At 40.8% G+C, this 26,234-nt stretch overlaps 1 protein-coding gene across 1 annotated transcript; it reads right to left on the bottom strand.

The window, feature by feature from the left end:
• Positions 1–580: 580 nt before the first annotated feature.
• LOC124114182 (uncharacterized transporter slc-17.2-like) lies at positions 581–21,157 on the bottom strand. Its single transcript, XM_046474763.2, has 10 exons — positions 20,916–21,157; positions 18,969–19,210; positions 13,241–13,474; positions 12,340–12,427; positions 11,763–11,858; positions 11,131–11,264; positions 10,033–10,182; positions 4,547–4,679; positions 3,659–3,900; positions 581–2,391 (listed from the first exon to the last, which is right to left on the bottom strand). Exons 1-10 carry the CDS (start codon positions 20,992–20,994, stop codon positions 2,167–2,169), a joined length of 1,623 nt encoding a protein of 540 aa, XP_046330719.2. The 5' UTR covers positions 20,995–21,157; the 3' UTR covers positions 581–2,166.
• Between the last annotated feature and the right edge of the window lie 5,077 nt (positions 21,158–26,234).

The following is a 26,234-nucleotide window of genomic DNA, read 5'->3' as shown; positions in this document are numbered from 1 at the left end:
ACGGGCCATACTCATGAACAAAACGAAGAAATGCACATCCAAACTATCGTAGTATCGACTCGATCCGTGTCTAGGCTGACAGTGACCGTCTTCAGCAATCTGTGAATTTACCTTAGCGTCTGTCTGACACTTCTTTAATCACCTTTGATCGGCGAGTTGATCAATGATGACGAACACATATGTTCATTAACAACTTTGGAAATCTCTCCCGTCACGTTTATCGTGTCGGCCATTTTGACGTCTTGTACTTGATGTAAATGTATTGCGACGCGGGGTCATTGTGACTGACTCACTGAGGTAGTTCTTAACAGACCTTTCTCATCTACTGAGGATTTTATTTGAGTACATTCGTTCTGAAGCAACTACAAAAGTTGTCTCTGTTTAGCATGTTGAGCATACATGAGAGCATGTCACCTCTCGTTTTGAGGAACTATTTTATTCCACGATACAGCTGGTTGTTGTATGTCTGTCAGTGTAAACATGAAGTCACGCGTACGAAATATAATTGTGTATAAACTAACGGGCAAAAGAAAGTTTTCACCTACTTCACTTGACGAAACACCAAAAACAAAGGCATATGTGAGATTAATGATGATTATTTTATAAACAGAACTCATTTTCCATGAATTAGAATGAAAATGCATTGTAGTGCCGATATTGCATTCTCCTCAATCAAGTCAAGGTGTCCAAATTAAAAATTACACAAATCAGAGTTCATTGAAAAAGTGCATGAAGAGTCCATCAATGACACTGAGTGACAGTAGACAGGTAACACGTCATCAATAGCGAATGTGACCACCCTGGGCATCCATGCACGCCAACACACGCCTCCTCATTAACGTCGTCAGTCGGCGGATAACGTCAACAGGAATCCTGTTCCATAAGTTCAATAGAGTCTGTTCAAGTTCCTGTCGGTTCGCTGGAGGCGGTACAGGTTGTCTCAGCTGACGATCAACATGATCCCAGAGATGTTCAATGGGGTTCATGTCTGGAGAACAAGGTGGCCATGGCAATATGTTGACGTTAACGTTGTTCAGGTAGTCTTGAACAATTCGGGCGGTGTGAGGCCTTGCGTTGTCTTGTTGCAAAATTAATCCTCTTGGCTGATGTTGAATAAAGGGCACCACAACCGGTTTCAACATTTCATCCCTGTATCGCTGAGCATTCAGGTTTCCTCGGATGATAACTAGCCGTGTTGTAATCTGGCCACATATGCCACCCCATACCATGACGCCTCCACCTCCAAACGGGTGAACTTTTCTAATGCAGTTTGGCGCCAGTCGCTCTCCCCTTCGTCGAAAAACTCGAACTCTGTCGCATCACTGCCACCGACGTAAGTTCGTGCCCATTGCAATCTGCGTTGACGGTGTAGACGGGTCAAGGCCATTCCACGGAAGGGTCTGTAGGCTCGTATACCAGCCGTACGAAGTCGTCGAAGGACTGTTCGTCTGCTGATGGCATGCCCTAGTGTTGTTGCCGCCGTTGACGTCGCCGTCACACATCTGTTTCGGAGGTGAATCTGCCGGATTTAGCGGTTGTCACTCTCGGTCTTCCCGATCTTGGCCGGTCTTGAGTCTGTCCTGTCTGTTGGTAGCGGATTATCAACTTGCTGATGGTGGTCTGGGAGCAGTTGAAGGTTCTGGCTATCTGACGTTGAGTTGCCCCCATATTGGCCATACCGATCGCTCTGTTTCGTTGCGCTTGTGTAAGTCAGGGCATATTCTTGGTGTTTTTTTGCTTACTGAATGCCTGCTCTATCCAACGTCGGTATTTATGCCACAATCACGCACGTGCATTTGGACCAATGTCTCAAAATCACGTTTTGCACGTTTTCAACAATACATGATTTGGAAAGCTGCGTTCGAAAATCTGCGTTGTGGTTGTGGTCATGTTGCATTTGGGCGAATGTTTTCTGCGGGGGTTCAAATCTGTACCAGCTTTTTTGCTTTTTATACAACTATTTTTAAAGTGAAAACTTTCTTTTGATCAAAGATCAAAGTCCTTTGGGGTAAAACTATTGATTTAAAAAAATATAAGGATTGGCTTTCACTCTGTCTGAGTTCATTGAAGTATGAACCTTCATAGAGTGAGGACCAAACTGTATGAACATCGGAGCTTGCGAAACTATGAAAGTTCATACTCCAGTGAACTCACACAAAGTGAAATTCAATTCTTAAATACATGAATGACTTCTGCGTCTTTTCGGCAATCATTAATAATAGGAGCCTCGTCTTGCATAGTTTGTTTTCCAATGAACACGGTTTGCTCCACTTCTTTAGGTTGCGCCCACGACTGTAGCTCACCTGATCCAAACGGAATGAATATGACCGTCGCCAAAGAAACAACCCCAGCAGCCACATAGAAGACCAGTTGCCACTCAGAGCGGGTACCCTGGAAAGTATATAACCTGAATATACATATTTTTGAATTTATTCAGATGGTGCTCCATTAAAAATGATACAATCACACTTCGTTAACCCGGTTTTATAATGCTTGTGAGAACGTCAACATCAATACTATTTACAACTACTCTGTAGCCATTATTCGTTCATACGGACATTATGGTGCTTTTGTAATATACAATCCCCGTGAAGACCCGTGTTAGAAATGGTCTTCAATAAGTTGGTTTCTTGCATGTCATTGTATCCCAGTTGTCGTATCCCAAATGATAGGGTTTTCGAGGATTTACCGACAGACGTCACATAGGTTGAATATTAGAGTGCGTCGTTAAAAAAATATTATAAACAAATTGATAACAACTAAATAACTCCGACACCTTCGACAGCACAGTGCACAGTTACGCTATTTAGAATGCAATATGTTACTCTATATAAACTAGAAAAGAAACAGAAACGCGCGACATCTAGAAAGACATATGTCACGCCACACAAACAGAGAAGCGTTGCCGTTCTGCACAGTGCCCAATTATATTTATTTAATTCCACTTGTACAAATAAATTAGGTAACATTTTGCAATGAAAGTGGATTAATATGCATACCCCTTAAAATAAGGTAAGCGCACCGAGGAAATTCAATGTAAATCGACAGCTCGAGAAAACCTGTTTCTGGTATGGAAAGTGAAACACTAATTGATGACATTATGTAAATAAGATCAACTCGCTGAATGCGTTATCTTATGATTCAGTGAACAGTAAAACGTAATACAAACACCATTCATGACAAACAACAGGCATATTTTTCGACATAGTAAGGCCTTATTGATGACGTAATAGAGCACCATTGTTGACTTTAAACATGCATCATTGTTGACGTAATATACAGGCATTATTGTAGATGTAATACATGCACTATTGTTGATGTAATACATGCACTATTTTTGACGTAATACAGGCACTATTTTTGACCTAATACAGGCACTATTTTGACGTAAAAGAGTCATTATTGTTGATGTAAAAACAGGCACTTTTGTTGACGTAATACAGGTACTATTGTTGACGTAATACAGGTACTTTTGTTGACGTAATACAGTTATTAATGCTGACGTAAATACAGGCACTTTTGCCGACGTAATAGAGGTACTATTGTTGACGTAATACAGGAACTATTTTTGACGTAATACAATCATTATTGTTGACGTAATTCAGACAATATTGGTAATGCAATACAATTGCAGTGTTTATTTGACTAGTAGACTCACGTTAGGAGTAAGCCTTGACACGACGTAGGGAGCTAGTACTCCTGGTAGAGAGGCGATTGCGTTTCCTATACCAGATAGAATGCCGGCGTACTGGTGAGCGATGTCGACATAGTTGGTGCTGAATCCACACATCCCAAACCCAACAAAACCCACCGCAAGGCACAGCATCGAGACAGCAAACAGGTGTTGGCCACGCTCGGCCTGCGCCAATATAACCATACAAATTCCAGGAAAGAGCGTACCTGCAATATTAAATCAATAATTTATCATTTGTTTGAAATATAACTCTTAACTGTGAGTATGTGGTAACATTAGGATATGACGAGCTGCGATACCATCTAGATTAACTGTCATACATATGCAACATTATAGATTTGCTGTTTCTAGTTAATGTTTGTAGTAACTCAAATACTACATATTCATATACTAAAGGGGCACGGATGGCCCACTCGTCTAAGGCGTCGCGATTCGCTGTGCAGAGTTGCGTCCCTTGGGAACGCCAGAAACATATGATTGTGGGTTCGAATCCCGGTTCGCCCCGATTATGTTTCTAGGTTTGTCAGCACCATACCCGTGCTCGTGGGTTTCACCGAAGTGGTAAACGTCTGAGACCTGCATCGCTTCGGGCTTTCCTCCTACATTAAGCTGTCACGCCGTGATATAACTGGAATACTGTTAAAAGCGGCGTTACACCCAACTCACTCACTCATAATCAGTGGGGACTCATCATTCTTTTTGTTTGATTGTTGTTTAACGCCACACTCAGCAATATCCAAGCAGTATGACGGCGGTCTGTAATAATCGAGTCTGGCCCAGACAATCCAAGGATTGACATCATGAACATCGATCCACGCACTCACTCACTCACATATACTAAACTTAACATACCGAGCGTAACGATGATCTTCCGTGTAACCCCAACGGAACATATTTTCCTAGATATGAGCAGATCAGCCAGGAAGCCACAAACAAACGTAGCTATACCCATGCAGACAACAGGCACCATGGAGTAGGCGCCATTCTGTCAACATGGAAACACAAGTATAGCCATACAGACAACAAGCTCAAGCACAGTTCCATAGGCACCTTACTGTTACCATGAACACTTGGTAATTCCAATACAGGCATCATGAAGTAGGCCCCCATACTATAATATGGACTTGCTGTCTTGACCTAATCTATGTCTAATAAACTGGAATACCCAAACTGGAATATCCAACGATTTTAGGTAACAAAGATTAAGTGTGCTCGAGGAAAACACCATGGCTGGTTTCAACACAATAACATGAAAATGAACTTGTACATGAAAGTCGTTAAGAAAACAATGCCTAAGAAATTTAGAAAATACCCCAATACCCGAGTTATCATTGACTGTACTGAAATCTTTACTGAAACACCACAACCTCTTACAAACAGGACCCTCTTATACTCCAATTACAAGTCGCATATGACTTACAAATCATTGATTGGTATTAGTCCTGCTGGGGTAATAACTTTTTTGTCTGATCTTTGGTGTGGTAGTACTAGTGATCAACAAATTACCAAATTATGTGGCCTGCTACATTTCTGTGAACCTGGGGATTCAATAATGGCTGATAAAGGATTTCCCATTTCTGAACTGACAACACCCTTAGGTGTGAAGTTACACATTCCACGATTTACGAATAAAAGATTTTTAAGAAGAGAAGTTGAAGAAACAAGACACAGAGTAAATTTAAGAATATATGTTGAAATGGCAATTAAACGTGTGAAGAATTTCCGGATTGTGCAAGGGGTCATTCCAATTACTTTGGCCAAGAAAGTCACAAAAATTTGGAAAGTGTGTGTTCACTTGACAAACCTTCAGCCTCCACACTGTGGTGTTGAAATGTTTTACAGTGTACACACAGTGTCCATCGTGAAAACTCAAATATCAGCCTTCTATTTTAGACCATGAAATTTATGTTCATCCATGGTCAAAGTCGTGGCAAATAACGTTAACAAGTCTGGTTCATGTAACTGGCAAAAACTATAAAAGCATATGTCATTCTAAAACTGTTGAATGCGCATGTCTGATTGCACTAGCTAGGACTTTTGACTTTTAATATTAATACTAATGCTAGTTCAGATGCTCCCTGAGACACCCTGTCACAGTCACACTCCCCCATTGGGGACACACACTGACTGCGCGAATCAGTCCTTTCTTCAACCCTTTATCCCAATGCCAGCACCTTGGAGAGAAACACTATGTCCATTGATGTACCCACGATTAAATATTATTCTACCATGAATTTGGAATTTACTCGATTCTGTTTGGTCAATTAGAGGCTATTAAATCACAATAAACCCCCTCTGATTGAAACAGCTGGTTTAACGGCCTATTTACCGCGTAGGGATATGCATGTGCACTTTGTGCTTGCCCATAAAGATGGCGGAGCTCACGAATTCCGTGTCAGTGGGAACTTTTGACATAGGAAATTTTGCTGATGTCTATGTCGATCCTGCAGATGAATGGAGTGACGAAGATTTTGACGTTATACTCTCCAATCTGGACAATTCTGGTGATTATAATAACACAAACATCTTCGGAAATATGTTTTGAAAAAATCAGTTGAACAAAGACGTAAACGACATTTGTCGTCTGCTGCTCATATTATGATGTAAACACATACACACACACCCACACATACGCGTTCGGTTTCAAATTCAATTTAGTGCGGTTAAATCTACAGGTAACCTAGCTCTACATTGAAAACACAGTAGGTTTATCTCCTAAATAGAATCTTTTGGTATCTCACAACTGGGGATTCAATTCTGCAACTGTCCATAACTAAACGATAACAGCCGGTGACATAAAGGACAAACAGCCGTTAGGATTTAGACAGGTATTGAAACTTTTAATGTCATAAGACCCTTCTTCATGCTTTATGACAGTGCTCATTTCATAAACATGACATCCGACTGAAAAGGGAAAAAGACAGAAGCCTGTTTACATCCTGATGTGAAACAATTAACATGATTAATATCATCAATCCTGCCCAGCATAAGTAATTCAAATTCAGATTTGTAAAACTTACATATATATTTATGATGTTATGATTGAATTAAACTTTTCAGTGGTTATAAGGTTGTGTCTTCCTTATTTTTAAAATGATCCCATTTTAATAGGCACAGAGGGAACTACATTTGTTTCAGCTAGTAGAATGAACACGTCTTTGTGAAGAGTCCATACACACATAGTTCTTTAAGAACTAAAGTTGACCACCCACTGAACGCACACTTTAAGCTGCTGTGTTTACGTTTCAGATATAAAGTTGGGTTGATGTGCAAGGCCTTTTAATAAAGTCCATTACACAGGATACAATTGCTTTCCTCGTTTCAAACGAGTTGAGAAAAGCTCTGGCTGAATGGCTTTGATATAAAAGACATTCACGGTATTGATGCAACCCTCCCAGAACTTTGAATCAAAGTGTATCCACATGACAGTCCTTAAGAGTCAAGAATATCAAATCACACCACTTCATCTGGGAAAGAGCCATTTGTCCTTGTATTTGATAGTAATATGTATGGTTTACTTTCAAATGAATTCCACTCCTCAAGTGGAGAACAGAATTGTGGGTCTTCTGCTGCCTCATGCATAGTGGAAAGGCGCCACTTGTAAGGACAATTAATTTCAAGAAGACCAGTTTCATCTCCAGTCTGAACAACACCATCAGGACTTGATCCGAGATGAGGATACTCCTTCCGCACAAAGAGACCACCTGTAAAAACTTTTGCATTCGGATTATCTTTTTTCAGCAGATTTGCATGCTTTCGCCTTGCAATTGGCTCATGACTACGTCCCCATTTTTTACTATCATTATCAAATGATGAATATCCAAACTTTGTCTCAACTGCATTATCAAGGGCAGTTGATGGTTTCAGTTTACAGACAAGTCCAAAATTGGAAGAGGTTAATCGGCCTTCCCTTGCTGAGCTCCACAATTCATTGTTTGCTTGTCCACGTGTGTTCGTTTCTATGGTTACACAGTCTTTTTCTGAGAGGCACAAATCACTGAAATACTGTGAAAAATGTCTGGCACACTCCTCACATTTCAAATCACAGCTGTCTGCATAGTTTAAAACAACTGAGTGAAGGGAAGGTATTGTAACATCTGTTTCTTCAACCATATTGACAACATCCTCTTGAGTCAGTAACCAACCTGCATGTTTTCGAGCAAATCTATCCACATTTATTGGTTTAACAGTTGATTTACCACTTTCATAAGAAGCATCTTGCTTTGAAATTGTTGATATCTTTTTATGTTCTATCCACTGGTGTTCTGTGAATGGCATATCCTGTAATTTAACCGGGCTAAGTTTGCGTTTTCTTGGCTGGTTCGACTTGCATTCCATTGAAGTAGATGCATGCAATCCCTCAAGTTTCTTTTCTGAGATGTCAGCTGAAGCTTAAAGGACAGCAGCAACAAGGTTGCAGGATTCATCCTCACTGAAACAGATATATTGTTCGCTGATTATTTAATTAAAAATGGATGAACACATCTAATTCCAGAGCCAAAAGTTTAAGTAGCATAACACAAAATGTAGGATTAATAAAATGTTGCTATGCATTACCACCTCATACCATGCACATATAGTATACAGAGGGTCTAATGCACCATGAAAATGCAATATTGTTGCTTGGTTATGTTTTGCAAAATTCATTCAATTGCAGAACAATCATACATCCAGTTCTGGTACTTTTCAATAAAAAAAATTGATACCTTAGAGCTACTGTTTGATGGTAATTTATTAGATCTACTTACCCTGCACTACAGTTGGAACCAGGAGTATGTACTCGGCCAGTAACCTTGGACAGGGACACCCACATATAAGAATCCGGTTTTAGTTTCCTGTTCTGTGTTGGTATTGAAGGAATCACCTTGGCACTGACATAACAATGAGAAAAGTACTTGGATATATGGTGATAGTGGACTGTATGGACGTGTCTGTCTTCATAGAAAACTTTAGCTTTCAATTGACGTTTAGCGTTGTTTGGGCCCGCTGTTTGCTCACAACCAAATAATTATACAAATCATTTGACCTAATGATGGCACAAGTTCAACATTGCTATCCCAGCCATGTTTCAGGAGTAATGGGTTTGGTAAAAGCTCGCCAAGAGGTGACAGAAACTTCTCAAATCGTCTTCGTCTCACATTGACCACATCGGTTGTATTTACATCTTCAATAGATCGTTTGCCAAGATCACTTCCACCTTTGGCCCACAAAATCAAGTCCGACTTGTTCCCTGAAACGTATTCTTCATGATTCCGTAAGTAGGTCTTGAGTTCACGCACATTTAACTTGTCAAAATGCAAATTTACGTCTTCTGCATTCCCGCATAAATGCTCTTTTGCTCGACGCCATTTTGAACCTAAAACATCTCCGGAAGTGGCCTTGATAAAGGGAGATAATTCACGAAAGGGCAGATAAGAACTTATTGGAAAGGACTATACGCTTGCAAGTCGGCAAGCGCACGTAAGATTTCCAAAGTAACTACCTGACAAAGGTCTAGGATACTTCTACTTATCATTCACTGCCACATGGAATATATTTATAAACATCCTTTTGACATTTTATTAATATTTTCTCAATTCAATAAAGCTGAAATAACTAAATAATATTACTTCTAATAGTACTCACTTACTTAATATTATTTGATCAGAACTGGGGGTATTTATTGGCATAATTTTGTCATCATATTGTTAATAATTTATATCACATTGCTGACATTAATTATAAAACCAAAATTAAACATAAAGTTTGTATACGCTATTACAAGATGTAAGATTATCAGTAAGTTGAGGCATGGTCATAAAGTTGTTTCATCACATAGTCAGCGATTTACAGCTATGCCCAGACTATACAAATACAATCCAAAGCTTGGGGTACAATGCCACACCAATGATCTCCTGGTCCGGAAGTTTGTCTGATCGTAAGAATGGTTTGCTTTGGACCCATTTAGCCACAGCATCTACAAGTTCGCTGTGAGTGAGTGAGTGGGTTTAGTTTAACGCCGCTTTTAACAGTATTAAAGTATTATCGCGGCGTGTCAGCTTAATGTGGGAGGAAAGCCCGAAGTGATGCAGGTCTCAGACGTTTACCACTTCGATGAGACCCACGAGCACGGATATGGTGCTGACAAACCTAGAAACATAGTCGGGGCGAACCTGGATTCGAACCAACAATCAGGTTTCTGGCGTGCCCAAGGGACGCAACCCTGCACAACGAATCGCGGCGTCTTAGACGACTGGGCAACCCATTCTCCCAGTTCGCTGTGCACCCTCTGAAACTGCAGCAGGCTAAATCAAGCTATATCATTACTGAGGCAGCAAGTTCAATGGGTAACATCTCACCGATCTGAAATTGAGTTTATGGACATCGTTGAAGTATGTTGGCATCTGCGTGAGCAGCATATACAGACCGTAGTTGGTCAGGAAGTTGTTGGCCATGTTTGCATACACGGGACGGGACGTGAACATACTTCGCCATGGAACACTGTTTACCTGCATGAATACATAGAATGTATGTAGGCCCGATGATCATCATGGAATAATATAGTTCTTATCATTAAAATTGCGATAGGGAAATTCATGATATGTACAATCCGTTATTGTTTTAAATGGGATGATAAACATACTGGTATACAATTTATAGCGTTGGTTAACTTTTAATATTAGTCATACACCTTTTGAATAAAGGCAACATTCCTATGACGCTAATGAGACTATATCATTCACTAATCTCATTTAATCCTAACACCTGAACGGTGCTTGATACCGATCAGTATATGAGAATTACTAAATAAATGCACCTTTTCAAACTTGTATTTGTAGAGTGAGTGTGTGAATGAGTCATGTAGTGGATGCGTAATATGTTGGTTAGTTGTTGTTTAACGCCGCACTCATCAATATTCCAGTTCTATGACGGCGGTCTGTAAATAATCGGGTCTGGACCAGACAATCAAGTGTTTGACAACATGAGCATCGATCCACGCAATTGGGATCGATGGCATGCATCAACCAAGTCAGCGAGCCTGACCACCCGATCCCATTAGTCGCCTCTTACGACAAGCAGTCACCTTTTACGGCAAGCATGGGTTGATGAAGACCTATTCTACCTCGGATCTTCACGGGTAGTGTAAATATATAACTGGGTGATGAGTCAATGAGTTTGTAAATGGGTGAGTGAGTGAAGGGGTGCATGAGGGAATGAGATTCAAGCCGGTGTTAACAATGTTCCAGCCAAATACAAAAGGTAAATACAGGCTACCACTCTAACGACTGGGCTACTACACTGCCCCTGAATCTGTAGACGTAGTGCAAACATATATATATATATACACACACACACACACACACACACACACACACACACACACACACACACACACATATATATATATATGATGTTACTTGTAACAATGTAAGTGTACGCTAACTTGCATGACCCACTCTGCTCAATTGCACTCTGTGTCGGAGACAAGCTTCAATATATGCTTTCTCCTCTGCTGATATCCCCGCTGCTTGGGACGGTTGGTTCCGGGCAAGTAGAACCCACAGCAGAGTCCATAGTGCCGCTATGCCACCTAAGAAATGAAACAGTTTATTATTACCTGCATTGTCTGTTCACGATGAACATCATGAAACGTCCATGTACACTCCAAAATAATTTAAATACAGGGTCTGAAATTGAAACGATTAAATGCTTGAGCCGCATTCATGTACAAACAAGACATTTAAATGTCGTGGTTTAGAATCCCGATTTACTCCGATAATGATCATTCCTCTGTTTGCACTGTGTACATGCTCGTGGATTTCACTAATCAGTTACCATCATGTATGTATATATGTATGTATGTATGTATGTGTGTATGTATGCATGGATGGGTGGATGGATGGATGATGGGGGTGTGTGCGTGTGCGTATATGTGTGTGTGTGATTCCCCCGCCATAAAGCTGGAACATTGCTGAGTGCGGCGTTAATGGAACAGACAAACAACATGTATACATGAGCTTTAAAATCCAATTAACCTCTGTTGACTATTAAACAATGAACAATAGTGTTCAGTATGCAAGTGGTTCACCTGTTGTGTAGAATATGAAAGGCCAACCAAGACTGACGCCATCCCCGCAGAGAAGTCCACCGATAGGGTAAACAACAGCATTGCCTACAGTGCTCCCTGTAACATCGGAGGTGAACACTGCATACAACCTACATTCGATACGTCGACATTCCTGTTAACTAAACACTCGATGTTATCTCGGGATCAGCGGGCCTATTGTGGTTGGTATTGATGCCACGCACATGTGATAACAGGTTTCTTACGTGATTCTGATTTGAGAACATGTTGACCACTGACTAATCCCTTAGATCCTTCAGACCCCAACTATGGAGGTATGGTACTCTCTTGGTGGTAAAACATAGTATATGTAATTGCTCTTCCTCACAACAAATTTCACTACGTCGGGTGAAAAATTGAAAAAAACTAATGTAACTGATCTAATGTAAAATATGTAATCATTTCAAAATGTCACAAGACATTTCGTCAACTGATGACACGGATACATCACATGTCAGCTAGTAATACCTCGATGAGCGAGAACAGTTCAGATTAATTTCTATGTATGACGTATGAAAATTATTAATAGTAGTATGATCACCTGCTATGCAAACAGATACGATTCTGCTGTATTCATTTGGTGGTGCCCACTTGGCCCAGAAAGTTGCCATGCTTGGAAATATCACTGCCTGAAAACAGACTTGATATAAACATATTTATTTCCATAAAGTGGAGGGATTGGCAAACAAGCAAAGTTTGCTTATCTCCCAAACATGATACACGTACAAATTACAATGTACGTATTGAAAGTGACATGGGAAATAGGACACGTTGTATAATTGACATGAAAGATATTGGTATTGTTCTGTAAGTGTTTAATTACTGGATTATCTTTCGTAACTGCAATTACGTTATTGTTTACATCCAGCACCCCAACATAGCAGTATCATATAACAAAGCCAACATCTCAGACAAAATCTCTAAATCTGCAGGAAGATAGAATAAAACTGTGCACTGATTTCAAAATTTCAAGATTTGTTACAGACATTAAATGTGAATTACCATTTAGAATTGAATTTAAATCGTAGCATTTTACGAAATAATACATAGTTTGCCTTATTGTATTGTTTAAGGGACACGTAAGAAAACAGACTTGAAACATAGAAACGCATCATCTTTATCAGTAAAGAGCAATTGTCATTATCAAACCACGTTTTGTTCATTAGAACTCAATCATGTATTCTTTGGTTGATGTCGTCTTCCTAACAAAAGACACTAAAAATCAAAAATGGTGAAATTAGGGACAATGGGCCCCCCATTAATGTTTTTTGTGAAATTTGAACTCTATCCTGCCTCAGGGTGTTTATTTTCACAAAACTACATTTCCTTTTTATGCAAATAGAAAATGCCGAGTGCCATAGCCATCAGCTGCTTTCACCACGTTGAGTACGATGCGTAAGAAACACCTTCTTATAGAACAATCTGTCTCGATGGCTACTCACCAGACATATACCAAACAGAAGCCTCATAGCCAGGAAGAGGTAAGGGTTTGTCCTTGCAGCCACAGGACTGAAGAGAGTGAGGACAGCAGATGCTCCTACCCCCAGCCCCATCACCATGCGGGCACCGAATCTCTGGCTCAAAACACCAGCGAATAGTTGGCCTACCATGTAGCCCCAGAACATGGCTCCGAGAAGAAGACCTTGGAGTTGTTTGGACCACGTGAATTCACCCTTCTGGGAAAGATAACAACTCATTAACTAACTAAAATAGGAACATAACAATCCATTAACTCACCGTTCTGGGGAATATAACAATTCATTAAGTGACCAATCGGGGGAAGCTAACAATTCATTAACTCTCCCATCTGGAGAAGCTAAAAACCATTAACTCCCCCTTTTAGGGAAGATAACAATCAATTAACTCCCCCTTCCAGTGAAGATAACAATCCATTGACTCACCCTTCTGGAGAAGATAACAATTCATTAACTCCCCCTTTTAGGGAAGATAACAATCCATTAACTCCCCCTTCCAGTGAAGATCACAATCCATTGACTCACCCTTCTGGAGAAGATAACAATTCATTAACTCCCCCTTTTAGGGGTGATAACAATCCATTAACTCACCCTTCCATTGAAGATAACAATCCATTGACTCCCCCTTCCAGTGAAGATAACAATCCAGTTACTCGCCCTTCTAGAGAAGATAACAATCCATTAACTCCCCCTTCTAGGGAAGATAACAATCCATTCACTCCCCCTATCAGTGAAGATAACAATCCAGTTACTCACCCTTCTAGAGAAGATAACAATCCATTCACTCCCCCTTCGAGTGAAGATAACAATCCAGTTACTCACCCTTCTAGAGAAGATAACAATCCATTAACTCTCCCTTCCAGTGAAGATAACAATCCATTCACTCCCCCTTCCAGTACAGATAACAATCCATTGACTCACCCTTCTAGGGAAGATAACAATCCATGGACTCACCCTTCTAGGGAAGATAACAATCCAGTTACTCACCCTTCTAGAGAAGATAACAATCCATTAACTCCCCCTTCCAGTGAAGATAACAATCCAGTTACTCACCCTTCTAGAGAAGTTAACAATCCATTAACTGCCCCTTCAAGTGAAGATAACAATCCAGTTACTCACCCTTCTAGAGAAGATAACAATCCAGTTACTCACCCTTCTAGGGAAGATAACAATCCATTCACTCCCCCTTCCAGTACAGATAACAATCCATTGACCCACCCTTCTAGAAAAGATAACAATCCATTGACTCACCCTTCTAGAAAAGATAACAATCCAGTGACTCCCCCTTCTAGAGAAGCCAACGATTCATTAACTCTCCCATCTGGGGAAGATAACAATCCATTGACTCCCCCTTCTAGGGAAGATAACAATTCATTAACTCACCCTTCTGGGAAATATAACAATTCATTAACTCGCCCATCTGGGGAAGATCACAATTCATTAACCCTTCCATCTGGGGAAGATAACAATCCATTGACTCCCCCTTCTAGGGAAGATAACAATCCATTGACTCACCTTCTACGGAAAGCTAACAAATCATTAACTCACCCTTCTGGGTAATATAAGAATTCATTAACTCACCAATCTGGGCAAGCTGACAACCCATTAACTCACCCTTTTGGAAGATAAAACTCTTCACAAACTCACACTTCTGAGGAATGCCTTGCTTGAGACGAGAAGGGTTGTGAGGTCTTTGGTTATTTCTGTCAGTAACGTGGCAGAGGCAGATAAAAGGCCTTCAAACTATTTAACCAGTGTGTCTTGGTAGGAATATATATTTTATATAGGCCTCTGGTATAACAATGTTGGTGGCATTGCCAGCATGAAATGAAGTTTATACAATATAAATGTAGATTGTTTTTAGCACATTAATAATCTATCAGAATCAACCATGGACATGGTCCACTGCTAACATTCAATATGAAACTGTTCCTGTCCTGGAACAAAATATACAATGTAATAATTCTCTGCTTTACTGGATATGAGCAGCTGTCAGTTGCATACCTCTGTGCTTGTTAATAATTGAAAACAATATAATATTAATATTGTTATTAAGCAAAAGTAAACTATATAAGCTATTAACAAGTGAATAGCATGACCTTGGGGACTAAACTAAATAGCAGCCGAATAAATTTCTTCTCGAATGTGGAAATTAACGCGTCTCCAAATTAATACGACTGTTGACCCCTTGCAAAAAATGCGACTTAATATCAATGTGACTCCCCGCACCCCGTCCCCAGTGGAATTATACATAATTATATCTATATACAGGATTCTCTTGTATTTTCATTAGATATAAATCCACTGATACTTGAGAGGAGGGGGGTGTCGCATTCATATTGAGTCGCATTTTTGGCTAGGGGCCAACGGTCGCATTCTTTGGAGACGCATTAATTTCACGATTTACAGTATCTACATCGCTGCTACGTAAAGATGCAAACTACTAAGGACGTGAAACAAAAGAGGAGAGAAAGCTCCATTTTGATTAACATCAACAACTGTAACGTATGTTTAAAAGTCTACTGTTAAAGCTTTTAACATCGATTAACATGGATCCGACACGCTTGACATTTTAAAGCAACCCCCTTTCAATCTGGTTCTTACTATACAAGAGTACAGCTCTGTCATTCAGTATACAGAATTAGTTTGTGTGATGTCGCTATTTGTAGAGGTCTACCGTCATGTGTAGTTCATACACGCCATAATAGCCCATAACTGAAGAAAATATTTCTCCATGGCTCAACAGCCAATATAACTTTGATGTTCAACAGTCAATATTTATTTCATATAAATATTATAGATAAAATCTTATCCAAACATCATCATAAAAAAACATATAATTATCACTTCTTGTATTACCAGACTTCTCAAGGTCACCCCAGCCAACGGCTCATGCATAGAGGGCTTCGTGTAAATAGGTAAAACATTTTACATACATCAACCAATAATTATGAAGCGCATATACAACATATCAGTATTACTTGTTGTGATAGCATTCCTGTCCAATGCTCAGCAGCCAACAACCGAGACCCATTTCATATGCACATAACCCATGAACCATACAACCTCAAGGCCAGATAGTAACGTTTACCTAGCATGACTTGCTCCACAGTTCCCAGGTTGAGGATTCACGGATTCTGACAGTTCGCCGGCTCAAATATACTGAACCAAATTAAAAACTTCACAATCCTTATTGTGTATTTAAACAGTAATGGCCACGTATTATCTTCAGATAAGACCCGTTTTTGTGCAGGTGAATCGATCAAAATCATGTGCACAGCACTATAGTGGCAAAAGTGGTTTTTCACGTGCAACTGGTCACGTGGCCATAATACCGCACGTGTTTTCAGCCATACTTGTTGGCAGTCATTAACAAAAAAAAGAAAAACACAAGAAAACAAAAGTCTTTACGGCCATTTGTCATGCCACGCCTTTCAAATGTGCAACGTGAACGTGCCATTGGCATGTTGCAGACGGGAACGTCCGTAGCTGAAGTCGCAAGAACGATGGGTTGTAGTCGACGGACTGTTTATGATTTACAGACGCGTCTACTGCAAACGGGTACCACCGCTGATCGCCCTCGGCCAGGTCGACCACGTGTGATGTCACATGCAGAGGATCGTAAGATTGTCTTACGTCACCTCCGTAACCGATTTTTGAAGGCTACATCAACCAGAAATGAACTGTTTAGGGGTAGACTGAGTGCGCAAACTGTTCGAAACCGTCTGAGAACTGCTCACCTTCAAGCACAACGGCCATACTGCGGGCCGATTCTGACTCAATTACACAGACGTCAACGTCAATTGTGCGGAAGTGTCATGTTGTGGTGTGCTTTCTGTGACAATGCACGTTCCAGGCTTCTTGTCATCCGTGGCAACCTCAACGCTGCTGCTTACAGCGACCAGGTACTGGCACCAGAACTTCTGCCTTTTATGGCAGCACATGAACCCGGTTTGATCTTCCAACACGACAATGCCAGACCCCACACAGGAATTTTGACAAGGAATTTCCTTCAGAATGCGGGAGTCAACGTCATGGACTGGCCGTCAAGGTATCCCGACCTCAATCCCATCGTACACGTCTGGGATGCTCTTGGCAAAAGTCTGCGCACTCTCCAGAACCAACCACAGAATGTGCAAGATCTTGGCACCATTTTGCAGCAACAATGGCGTCGTCTTCCCAATCATGTGTTCACAAGCATCACAAGGTCCATGCGGAGGCGTTGTGTGGCAGCTGTCAACGCACATGGTGGCCATACACGCTACTGAACTTGTGTGCCATCAGATTCTCGTGCTTGGGACTTATGATTTAAACTGTTGAGGTTATTACCGAATACCGTAGGTGCTTGGAACAAATTATGGTTACCACCGTTAATTAAAATCCTTCTTTTGACATTAATGATTAAAAAATACCTTCTCTGATACATTTGTCCGTTGTATATCATATATGGGATTACTTTTAGAAATGTGAAGTTTTTAATTTGACTCAGTATATATCCACGTTATGCTTGCGGCATAAATAAGCAATTCTAAAAGACAATGCTGATAACTGTCTACACTTCCCTTTGCCGCAACAGGTCCCACGCATTGGCGCATTGAACCAATGTTCCCCTTCACTGCAATTTTCTGTCCAACCAAAGATGCAATGCTTCGAGCCAGAAAAGGTTAAGAAGCCTCCTAAACTCTTACATATAGGCTAATAAATATGAAAATATTCACATTCATTCAACCTGGACGGCATTCGCATGATGGAATTGTAAGTACGGCCATACTGCGCATTTGCCACAATAGATGAAAGAGTATAGATAGATAGGTATGTAGATACGTACATGTAGGCAGGTAGGTTTGTTTTGTTTTGTGTGTTGTTTGCTGTTTAACGCCGCAATCAGCAATATTCCAGCTATATGACGGCGGTCTGTAAATAATCGAGTCTGGACCAGACAATCCAGTGATTGACATGATGAGCATCGATCCACGCAATTGGGATACGATGACATGCATCAACCAAGTCAGCAAGTCTGACCACCCGGTATCCGTTAGTCGCCTTTTACGACAAGCATACATATGTGTAGTCGCCTACATATGTGTAGTCGGCAAGCATGGGTTGCTGGAGACCTATTCTCTACCCGGACTTTCACTGGTCAATTGTGGACGGTCAGGGTAGGTATGTAGGTAGCCATATAGATAGATAAATTTATAGATGGATAGATAGAGAGATGGAGGAATAGAACTGATAGAAAAGTTTCTGTAAGTACTACCATATTGCGTATTGGTCACAATAGATAGATTGAGTGAGTGAGTGAGTGAGTTCGGTTTAACGCCGCTTTTAACAGTATTCCAGTTATATCATGGCGTGTCAGCTTAATGTGTGAGGAAAGCCCCAAGTGATGCAGGTATTAGACGTTTACCACGGTGCTGACAAACCTAGAAACATAATCGGGGCGAAACGGGATTCGAACCCACAATCATAGGTTTCCGGCGTGCCCAAGTGACGCAACTCTGCACAGCGAATCGCGGCGCCTTAGACAACTGGGCACCCGTGCCCCCACATAGATTGAGAGGCGTGTTGGTAGGTAGGTAGATGGGTAGACGGATAGATGGACAGATAGAAGAATAGATAGATAAATACATTTTCGGTAGGAAGGTAGGTAGTCATCAAGTAGGCAGGCGGGCAGTTTGATAGAATTCACCCTCACCTGTCCACAGGATCTCGAGGTCGTCAAGTTGTGTGCATCGCTGCATTCTAGCGGCATGGTGCCAATTCTTGTCATCTCGGTGCTAACATTAACGTTGTTGGCTCCAGCATTGTGGGAGATGTGTTGGGGATTCACCATGCACACTATAGATATGCTCAGGTTGTACATGAGCATACCCTGAACAGCGAACCCAAGACTGTACAGGAGAGCCAGCTGGTAGCGCTTTGTGTGCCATGCTGAAACTAACAGAACAGATAAGTGAGCGCCTAATGGTGAGACCAGGAACATATACTTTCAATTGTGAGTGGTGGAGTCGTTTTCATTTGTTATATTTATTGACTGGAGATACCATTGGAATATTAAGACACATAAAACATTGACTTCTGGGTGTTTGAAGATACCAAACGTTCTGATGGATGCAACTGTCAATAAATAATACCAGTAAGATCAATAAGTGTAATTTTGTTTGCTATTTAATTTGAACTCTAAGTAACACCAAAGCCAATGCTTTTTCAAGCATCTAATTTTATATATTTTATTGGGACACCATTACTACATTTGCATGTGTTTATGACGGGTGTTTGTAATACAGGACGTTTGTGTGTCCCCGGTGGGGCAGGATACGCTCGCCTTTATGGTATAGTTTGAATCGTACCATGGACTCTGCTTTTAGCAGAAATTTCTTAGAACTATGGAATGAATTGATATATTGCTATGTTGAACTTGATATAATATTGGAAAATACTGACATAAACGATGGAAGAATACCATACAGGAAGATACAGTGTATGTACAATGCTGCAGATGAAGCATACAGTTTACATACAGACACTGTGTATGTATAATTAATTTATTTAACAATTTTATCACGGACATAAATGCAGGCAACCCAACACTGTAGTGAACTTATTTTCTACGGACCAATACGTGACAAGTGGATACTTAACTGGAATAAAACAAGGCTTTCACACCAGGTACAAATTCTAAGGGGATGTTTGGGTACTTTTATGCACTCCTTTATGCACCGTCTTGGAAAAAAACAACCCTTCTACAGTAAGGCCAACAATTATGATCCTGCTTGAATGACATTTTGTGTAGCGTGAACGTTTCAAAATATCCTTAGAGCTTAGTATAAATAATGAAGTATAATCTCATATCGCCAATATGTTTGAATAGAAACTCCAAACAGTACAAGACTCGTGAAGACCCGGGTTAGAATAGTTCTTCAGCAACCCATGCTTGCCGTAAAAGGCGACAATGCCTTGGAACCAGTTGCCCAGGGGTAGCGCTAAACACTCTTTAACAATATTCTACTAAGTTCTCATAGTCCTGGGTAAATGTTTATCATCTGCCACAAATCAAGCACTCCGACGTACATTTAAAAGTAATATACCATAAGCTGCTGATCCGCATAATATTATGGGCTGGATGTGTGATCATGAATAGAATAGGAAATTTGATAATGACATGCGAGGAGTATTCCGATGTAGATTTGGCATGACGCGGTCGGGGATCGAACCCCGAACCTTGCGCTCTCCGGACGGACGCTCTACCACTAGACCACGAAGGCGGCCCTCTTGTGCATGGAGAAATTTGCAAGTGTTATGATAATGTAGAAATTCCTGACATGAGATATCATAATCGTTTACAAGCATCCATCTAATTCCGAACCACAGTAACTGCTGAACGAGGTCAAGCTGACATCAAAGTCTAGCTGACAGCAAAGTCAAGCTGACCGCAAAGTCAATCAATGAAAGAATATTTCATTCTACACATTATGGCGAGATGTGCTCACAGAACCTGTATACCCACATGGTTAGATTGGGAAAAGCGACATCATGCTTGCAATCGATAGGGAAACAGTGTGTTTTGACGTGAGATGAAAGCTGTAGTGATGTGGTGGGAGATCCAGACCACTCAATACAGAACTGACGCTGCAGTACTTACTATTTGGTTTTTGAATGAATTCCGCGTGAGGCATCTCTGTCCCCTTTGCCGTCTTCAGCTGTTTCGTCAGATGCGTCATCCAGCCATTGTGGCGTTGTGGAACAGCGTACTAACCAGTATGAAACAGCTTGATATCTTAAGCATCAGAAAATTAAATCGTTATTCAGTCAACGTAGGAAACCACGTGAGGTGAATGGTATTGCACTTCGCAGTCATTGTTGGCTCATAGTGAGCGACCACATATTCTCTCACCCAAACTGTATCAGACTCAGTGATAGGTAATCGTTGGCCTATTCCTGGCTAGGACTCGGTAACGCACGCAGCATTACCTTATCTACTTATACCACTACAACAGCATCGCCTACGTATGGTAATGGACAGTTATGGAACAACTCACGTATAAAGATTATCATTCAATCCAATGATTATTGCTTATCCGACATAAAAATAAATATATACTGGAGTATACGATGACCCTAATGCAGAGACGGGAAAGGTTTGGGCTTCAGCAACCCATGCCTGCTGTAGACCCGTGAAGAACCCATGCTTGCCGTGAAAGGCGACTATGCTTGTCGTAAGAGGCGCTTAACGGGATCGGGAGGTCAGGCTCGCTGACTTGGTTGAAGCATGTCATCGATCCCAATTGAGTGGATCGATGCTCATGAGGTCAATCACTGGATTGTCTGGTCCAGACTCGATTATTTAAAGACCGCCGTCATATAGCTGGAATATTGCTGAGTGCTGCGTTAAACAGCAAACCAAACCAAACATCCATGCCTGTTGTAAGAGGAGACTAATGGGATTGGTTGGTTTGGCTTGCTGATTTAGTTGATGTAAGTCATCGTAACGAGGTGGTTAGGTCACTGACTTTGTGTGCTGGCGATCAGGTGCCTCACTCTGACTCAGCCCCAAAAGGTACTAGGATTTGTAATTTACCAAAAAATTCCCAAATAGAAAATCTGTTACATTGTCACCATTGTTATGTGGCAATGATTCGTATGTGCAATTACAAATCTACGTATTTGTACATGTCAGCTTAATTACGCATCATGGCCATCTCGCTCCGGCGTTAAGCAACAAACAAACACACACAATTCAGATATGGTCGGACGGGTGACCGTGTTTGGCCAACAGTCCAAGTCCTGGGAGTCTTCAGGGCTTCAGTCCTGCTTCACACCGTTGGCTGGTTTGCTGTTTAACGCCGCACTCAGCAATATTCCAGCTATATGACGGCGGTCTGTAAATCATCGAATCTGGACCAGACAATCCAGTGATTGACATCATGAGCATCGATCCACGCAATTGGGATACGATGACATGCATCAACCAAGTCAGCGAGCCTGACCACCCGATCCCGTTAGTCGCCTCTTACAACAAGCATAGTCGCCTTTTACGGCAAGCATGGGTTGCTGAACACCTATTCTACCCCGGATCTTCACAGGTAGAAGCACGATCCGAAATTCTGCTCTCCGGGCAGACGATCTATCCACTTGACCACGGTCGTGGTCAGCCTGACATGCAGGCGAGAAGGTGTTCGAAATATTTCGTATTTAATACATTGCGACATTATATTTTATTCATAAGCTCAACACATAATTAATACAGTAGTTTATATTCAAATTCAGTTTATTATCAGATCAGAAACGAACTTACATTGATAACACGCCTGTGATGCTTAGCAGAGCGTTGAAAACTGCTAATTACTATTCCGAATAAAATACAGCATACGTTATTTGATCGAAAGTAAAGGCGATTAATTTGCATACTTAATGGAACATATTGACAACCTTCATAATGCAATATGGCTTTTATAAGGGACGCCTCACTTGCCCTCGATTGCTGCGGTTCAGACGGCTGTGTCATCCGAGCCCTCTGTTTTACCACAGATTTTTTAACAAAAATTTCCTGTTCCGCTGTCAAACTCAGCCGCCATTTTGGTTTGAGAACGAAGCGACATCAGCCAGCGATCGTTGCGCTTGCAAGCGGCTGAAAGTTGTACCAAATGCAACTCGAGTTGATTGTCTATCCAACAGTATCTAAAGTCAACAAATCCAAAATATCTATGCACTGCCTAGCTATTGATAAAAGTACTGGTATGGTAAGTTTCCCACTTTACTACATTAATCGTAATATGGAAGCACCCGAATGCGGCAAGTAAAGTCAAGTAAGTGAGCATCGATCCTCGCAATTGAGATACGATGACATGTATCAACCAAGTCAGCGAGTCTTGCCACCCGATCCCGTTAGTGGCCTCTTACAACAAGCATAGTCGCCTCTTACGGCAAGCATGGGTTGACCTATTCCACCCCGGATCGTCACGGGTCTTAACAACAGAAATGAGTTGTATGATATCAAGGCATTGTTTCACAATGAAATTGCTCCTGTGAGCTACAGTACATATCGTCACAGTATCGTTGAGATAGTTGCATCCTGTGGACTTTCACAGCTGGTTGGTCAGTTGAAGCAACAGAATAACGTCATCTATCATTCATGATCACTTATGTTTTTTATGTTGTTTTTAAAAAAAAAAATCTTTTGTTGTTCCCAGAGCCGTGGAGTAATACAGTGTTCCGTCAAAAACATATTTCGGATTGCATGGAATGACCAATACACTCTTTAAAAAAAATAAAGGTTTGGAAACAAACATTGTCATATTTCAAACCAAAAAGATTGTAACACACAATCAGACTAAACAAACATGGCCCGTTTGAGCAGAGAACAAAGAATCAAACGCTGAGAATAAAAGCGACCATTTTTTGTTTAAGTTATTTTTATGATCCTTTTTACAGCAATAAATTTCTCGATTGAATATAATGTTTTAAGTAGTTTTAAAAGTATATCTATTTTCGGAGTGATTCCTTTTATTCCACATACATTAATATTCCTTTTCCCCAATAAAAATAAATGATTGATTAAAGTATTAGGGTGGTCAGAACCAAACCAAATAAGATATTTTGTCAATTTATTTTTGTGTGATTGATAATTATTAAGCAAAAGTTCGAGATCATTAAAAAAACAACAACTTAAGATATCGTTAATTTTCTGTCGCAAATTGTGTGAGATCTAAAATACAATGTTTGGACGTTGTTCGAGTGTGGCGGTCTAACTGTTACATTATGTTTCAATGTAGAGTGCTATCTTCTATCGGTTTCAAATTAATTGAAAATGCAAGACTTGCTTGAAAACCTGAGAGGACCAAATGTTGACTGCAGTTTTACTTAGCGTAAGAGAATTTAGGGACAAAGCAAATTTGGCAACTTTTAATCCTACACCTATAAATGCACTGTTCGCTGAAAACTCCGCCAAACCACATTAATTTCTTTCACACGAACGCTTTCCACTTATAAGGTAAACACACACAAACATACTGGGACTTAACTCCGCTTTGAATGTCATTGTCACTATCTTGCCGAGTTCGTTAAAGGGCCGAGTAACGTCATTCGATGCTCGGTGCCCTTCTTCCCTGTATTAAATATAGGTATCAAAACTTTGCCATCAACTTAAGAAAAGATTTCATATCCATGTGCATAAAGAAATAGGTCAGTAAGGAGGCAGCACAATTGGTGCCCATGGGGATGCCTACTTCTTGCCTAAATGTCTTATCCCCAAATTTAGCGCGGTTAAATCTACAGGTAACCTAGCTCTACATTGAAATACAGTATGTTTATCTCAAAAATCAAAGAATTCATTTTTTCATCAAGTGGCTCGGTGGCTGAGTGCGGGCCTTTTTGTTGAAGTCTTGGTGGCTGAGTGCGGGCCTTTTTGTTGCAACCTCGGTGGCTGAGTGGGAAAGCACCCGTGAAGATCCGGGGTAGAATAGGTCTTCAGCAATCCATGCTTGCCGTGAAAGGGGATATGCTTGTCGTAAGAGGCGACTAACGGGATCGTGTGGTCAGGCTCGCTGACTTGGTTGATGCATGTCATTGTATCCCTATTGCGTGGAACGAAGCCCATGTTGTCAATCACTGGATTGTCTGGTCCAGACTCGATTATTTGCAGACCGCCGTCATAGAACTGGAATATTGCTGAGTGCGGCGTTAAACAACAACCAGCCAACATATTACACATCCACTACATGACTCATTCACACACTCACTCTACCAATACAAGTTTGAAAAAGTACATTTATTTAGTACTTCTCATATACTGATCGGTATCAAGCACCGTTCAGGTGTTAGGATTAAATGAGATTAGTGAATGATATAGTCTCATTAGCGTCATAGGAATGTTGCCTTTATTCAAAAGGTGTATGACTAATATCCAAAGTTAACCAACGCTATAAATTGTATACCAGTATGTTTATCATCCCATTTAAAACAATAACGGATTGTACACATCATGAATTTCCCTATCGCAATTTGAAAGATAAGAACTATATTATTCCATGATGATCATCGGGCCTACATATATACTATGTATTCATGCAGGTACACAGTGTTCCATGGCGAAGTATGTTCACGTCCCGTCCCGTGTATGCAAACATGGCCAACAACTTCCTGACCAACTACGGTCTGTATATGCTGCTCATGCAGATGCCAACATACTTCAACGATGTCCATAAACTCAATTTCAGATCGGTGAGATGTTACCCATTGAACTTGCTGCCTCAGTAATGATATAGCTTGATTTAGCCTGCTGCAGTTTCAGAGGGTGCACAGCGAACTGGGAGTACGGGTGGCCTAGTCGTCTAAGACACCGCGATTCGATGTGCAGGGTTGCGTCCCTTGGGCACGCCAGAAACCTATGATTGTGGGTTCGAATCCCAGTTCGCCCCGACTATGTGTCTAGGTTTGTCAGCACCATATCCGTGCTCGTGGGTTTCGCCGAAGTGGTAAACGTCTGAAACCTGCATCACTTCGGGCTTTCCTCCCACATTAAGCTGACACGCCGTGATATTACTGTAATACTGTTAAAAGCGGCGTTAAACCAAACCCACTCACTCACTCACAGCGAACTTGTAGATGCTGTGGCTAAATGGCTCCAAAGCAAACCATTCTTACGATCTGACAAACTTCCGGACCAGGAGGTCATTTGTCAGGCATTGTACCCCAAGCTTTGGATTGTATTTGTATAGTCTGGTCATAGCTGTAAATCGCTGACTATGTGATGAAACAACTTTATGACCATGCCTCAACTTACTAATAATCTTACATCTTGTAATAACGTATACAAACTTTATGTTTAATTTTGGTTTTAATGTCACCGGTGTGGATATAAATTATTAACAATGTGATGACACAATTATGCCAATAAATACCCCCAGTTCTGATCAAATACTATTAAGTGTATTAGATGTTATGAACAGGGCTCATTCTCCAA

The sequence above is a fragment of the Haliotis rufescens genome, unplaced genomic scaffold (assembly GCF_023055435.1).
Source record: "Haliotis rufescens isolate VD_foot unplaced genomic scaffold, xgHalRufe1.0.p SCAF_4, whole genome shotgun sequence".
Classification (NCBI taxonomy): Eukaryota; Metazoa; Mollusca; class Gastropoda; order Lepetellida; family Haliotidae; genus Haliotis; species Haliotis rufescens.
The sequence above is the reverse complement of the archived record's forward strand: the minus strand, read 5'-3'. Positions and strand labels throughout refer to the sequence as shown.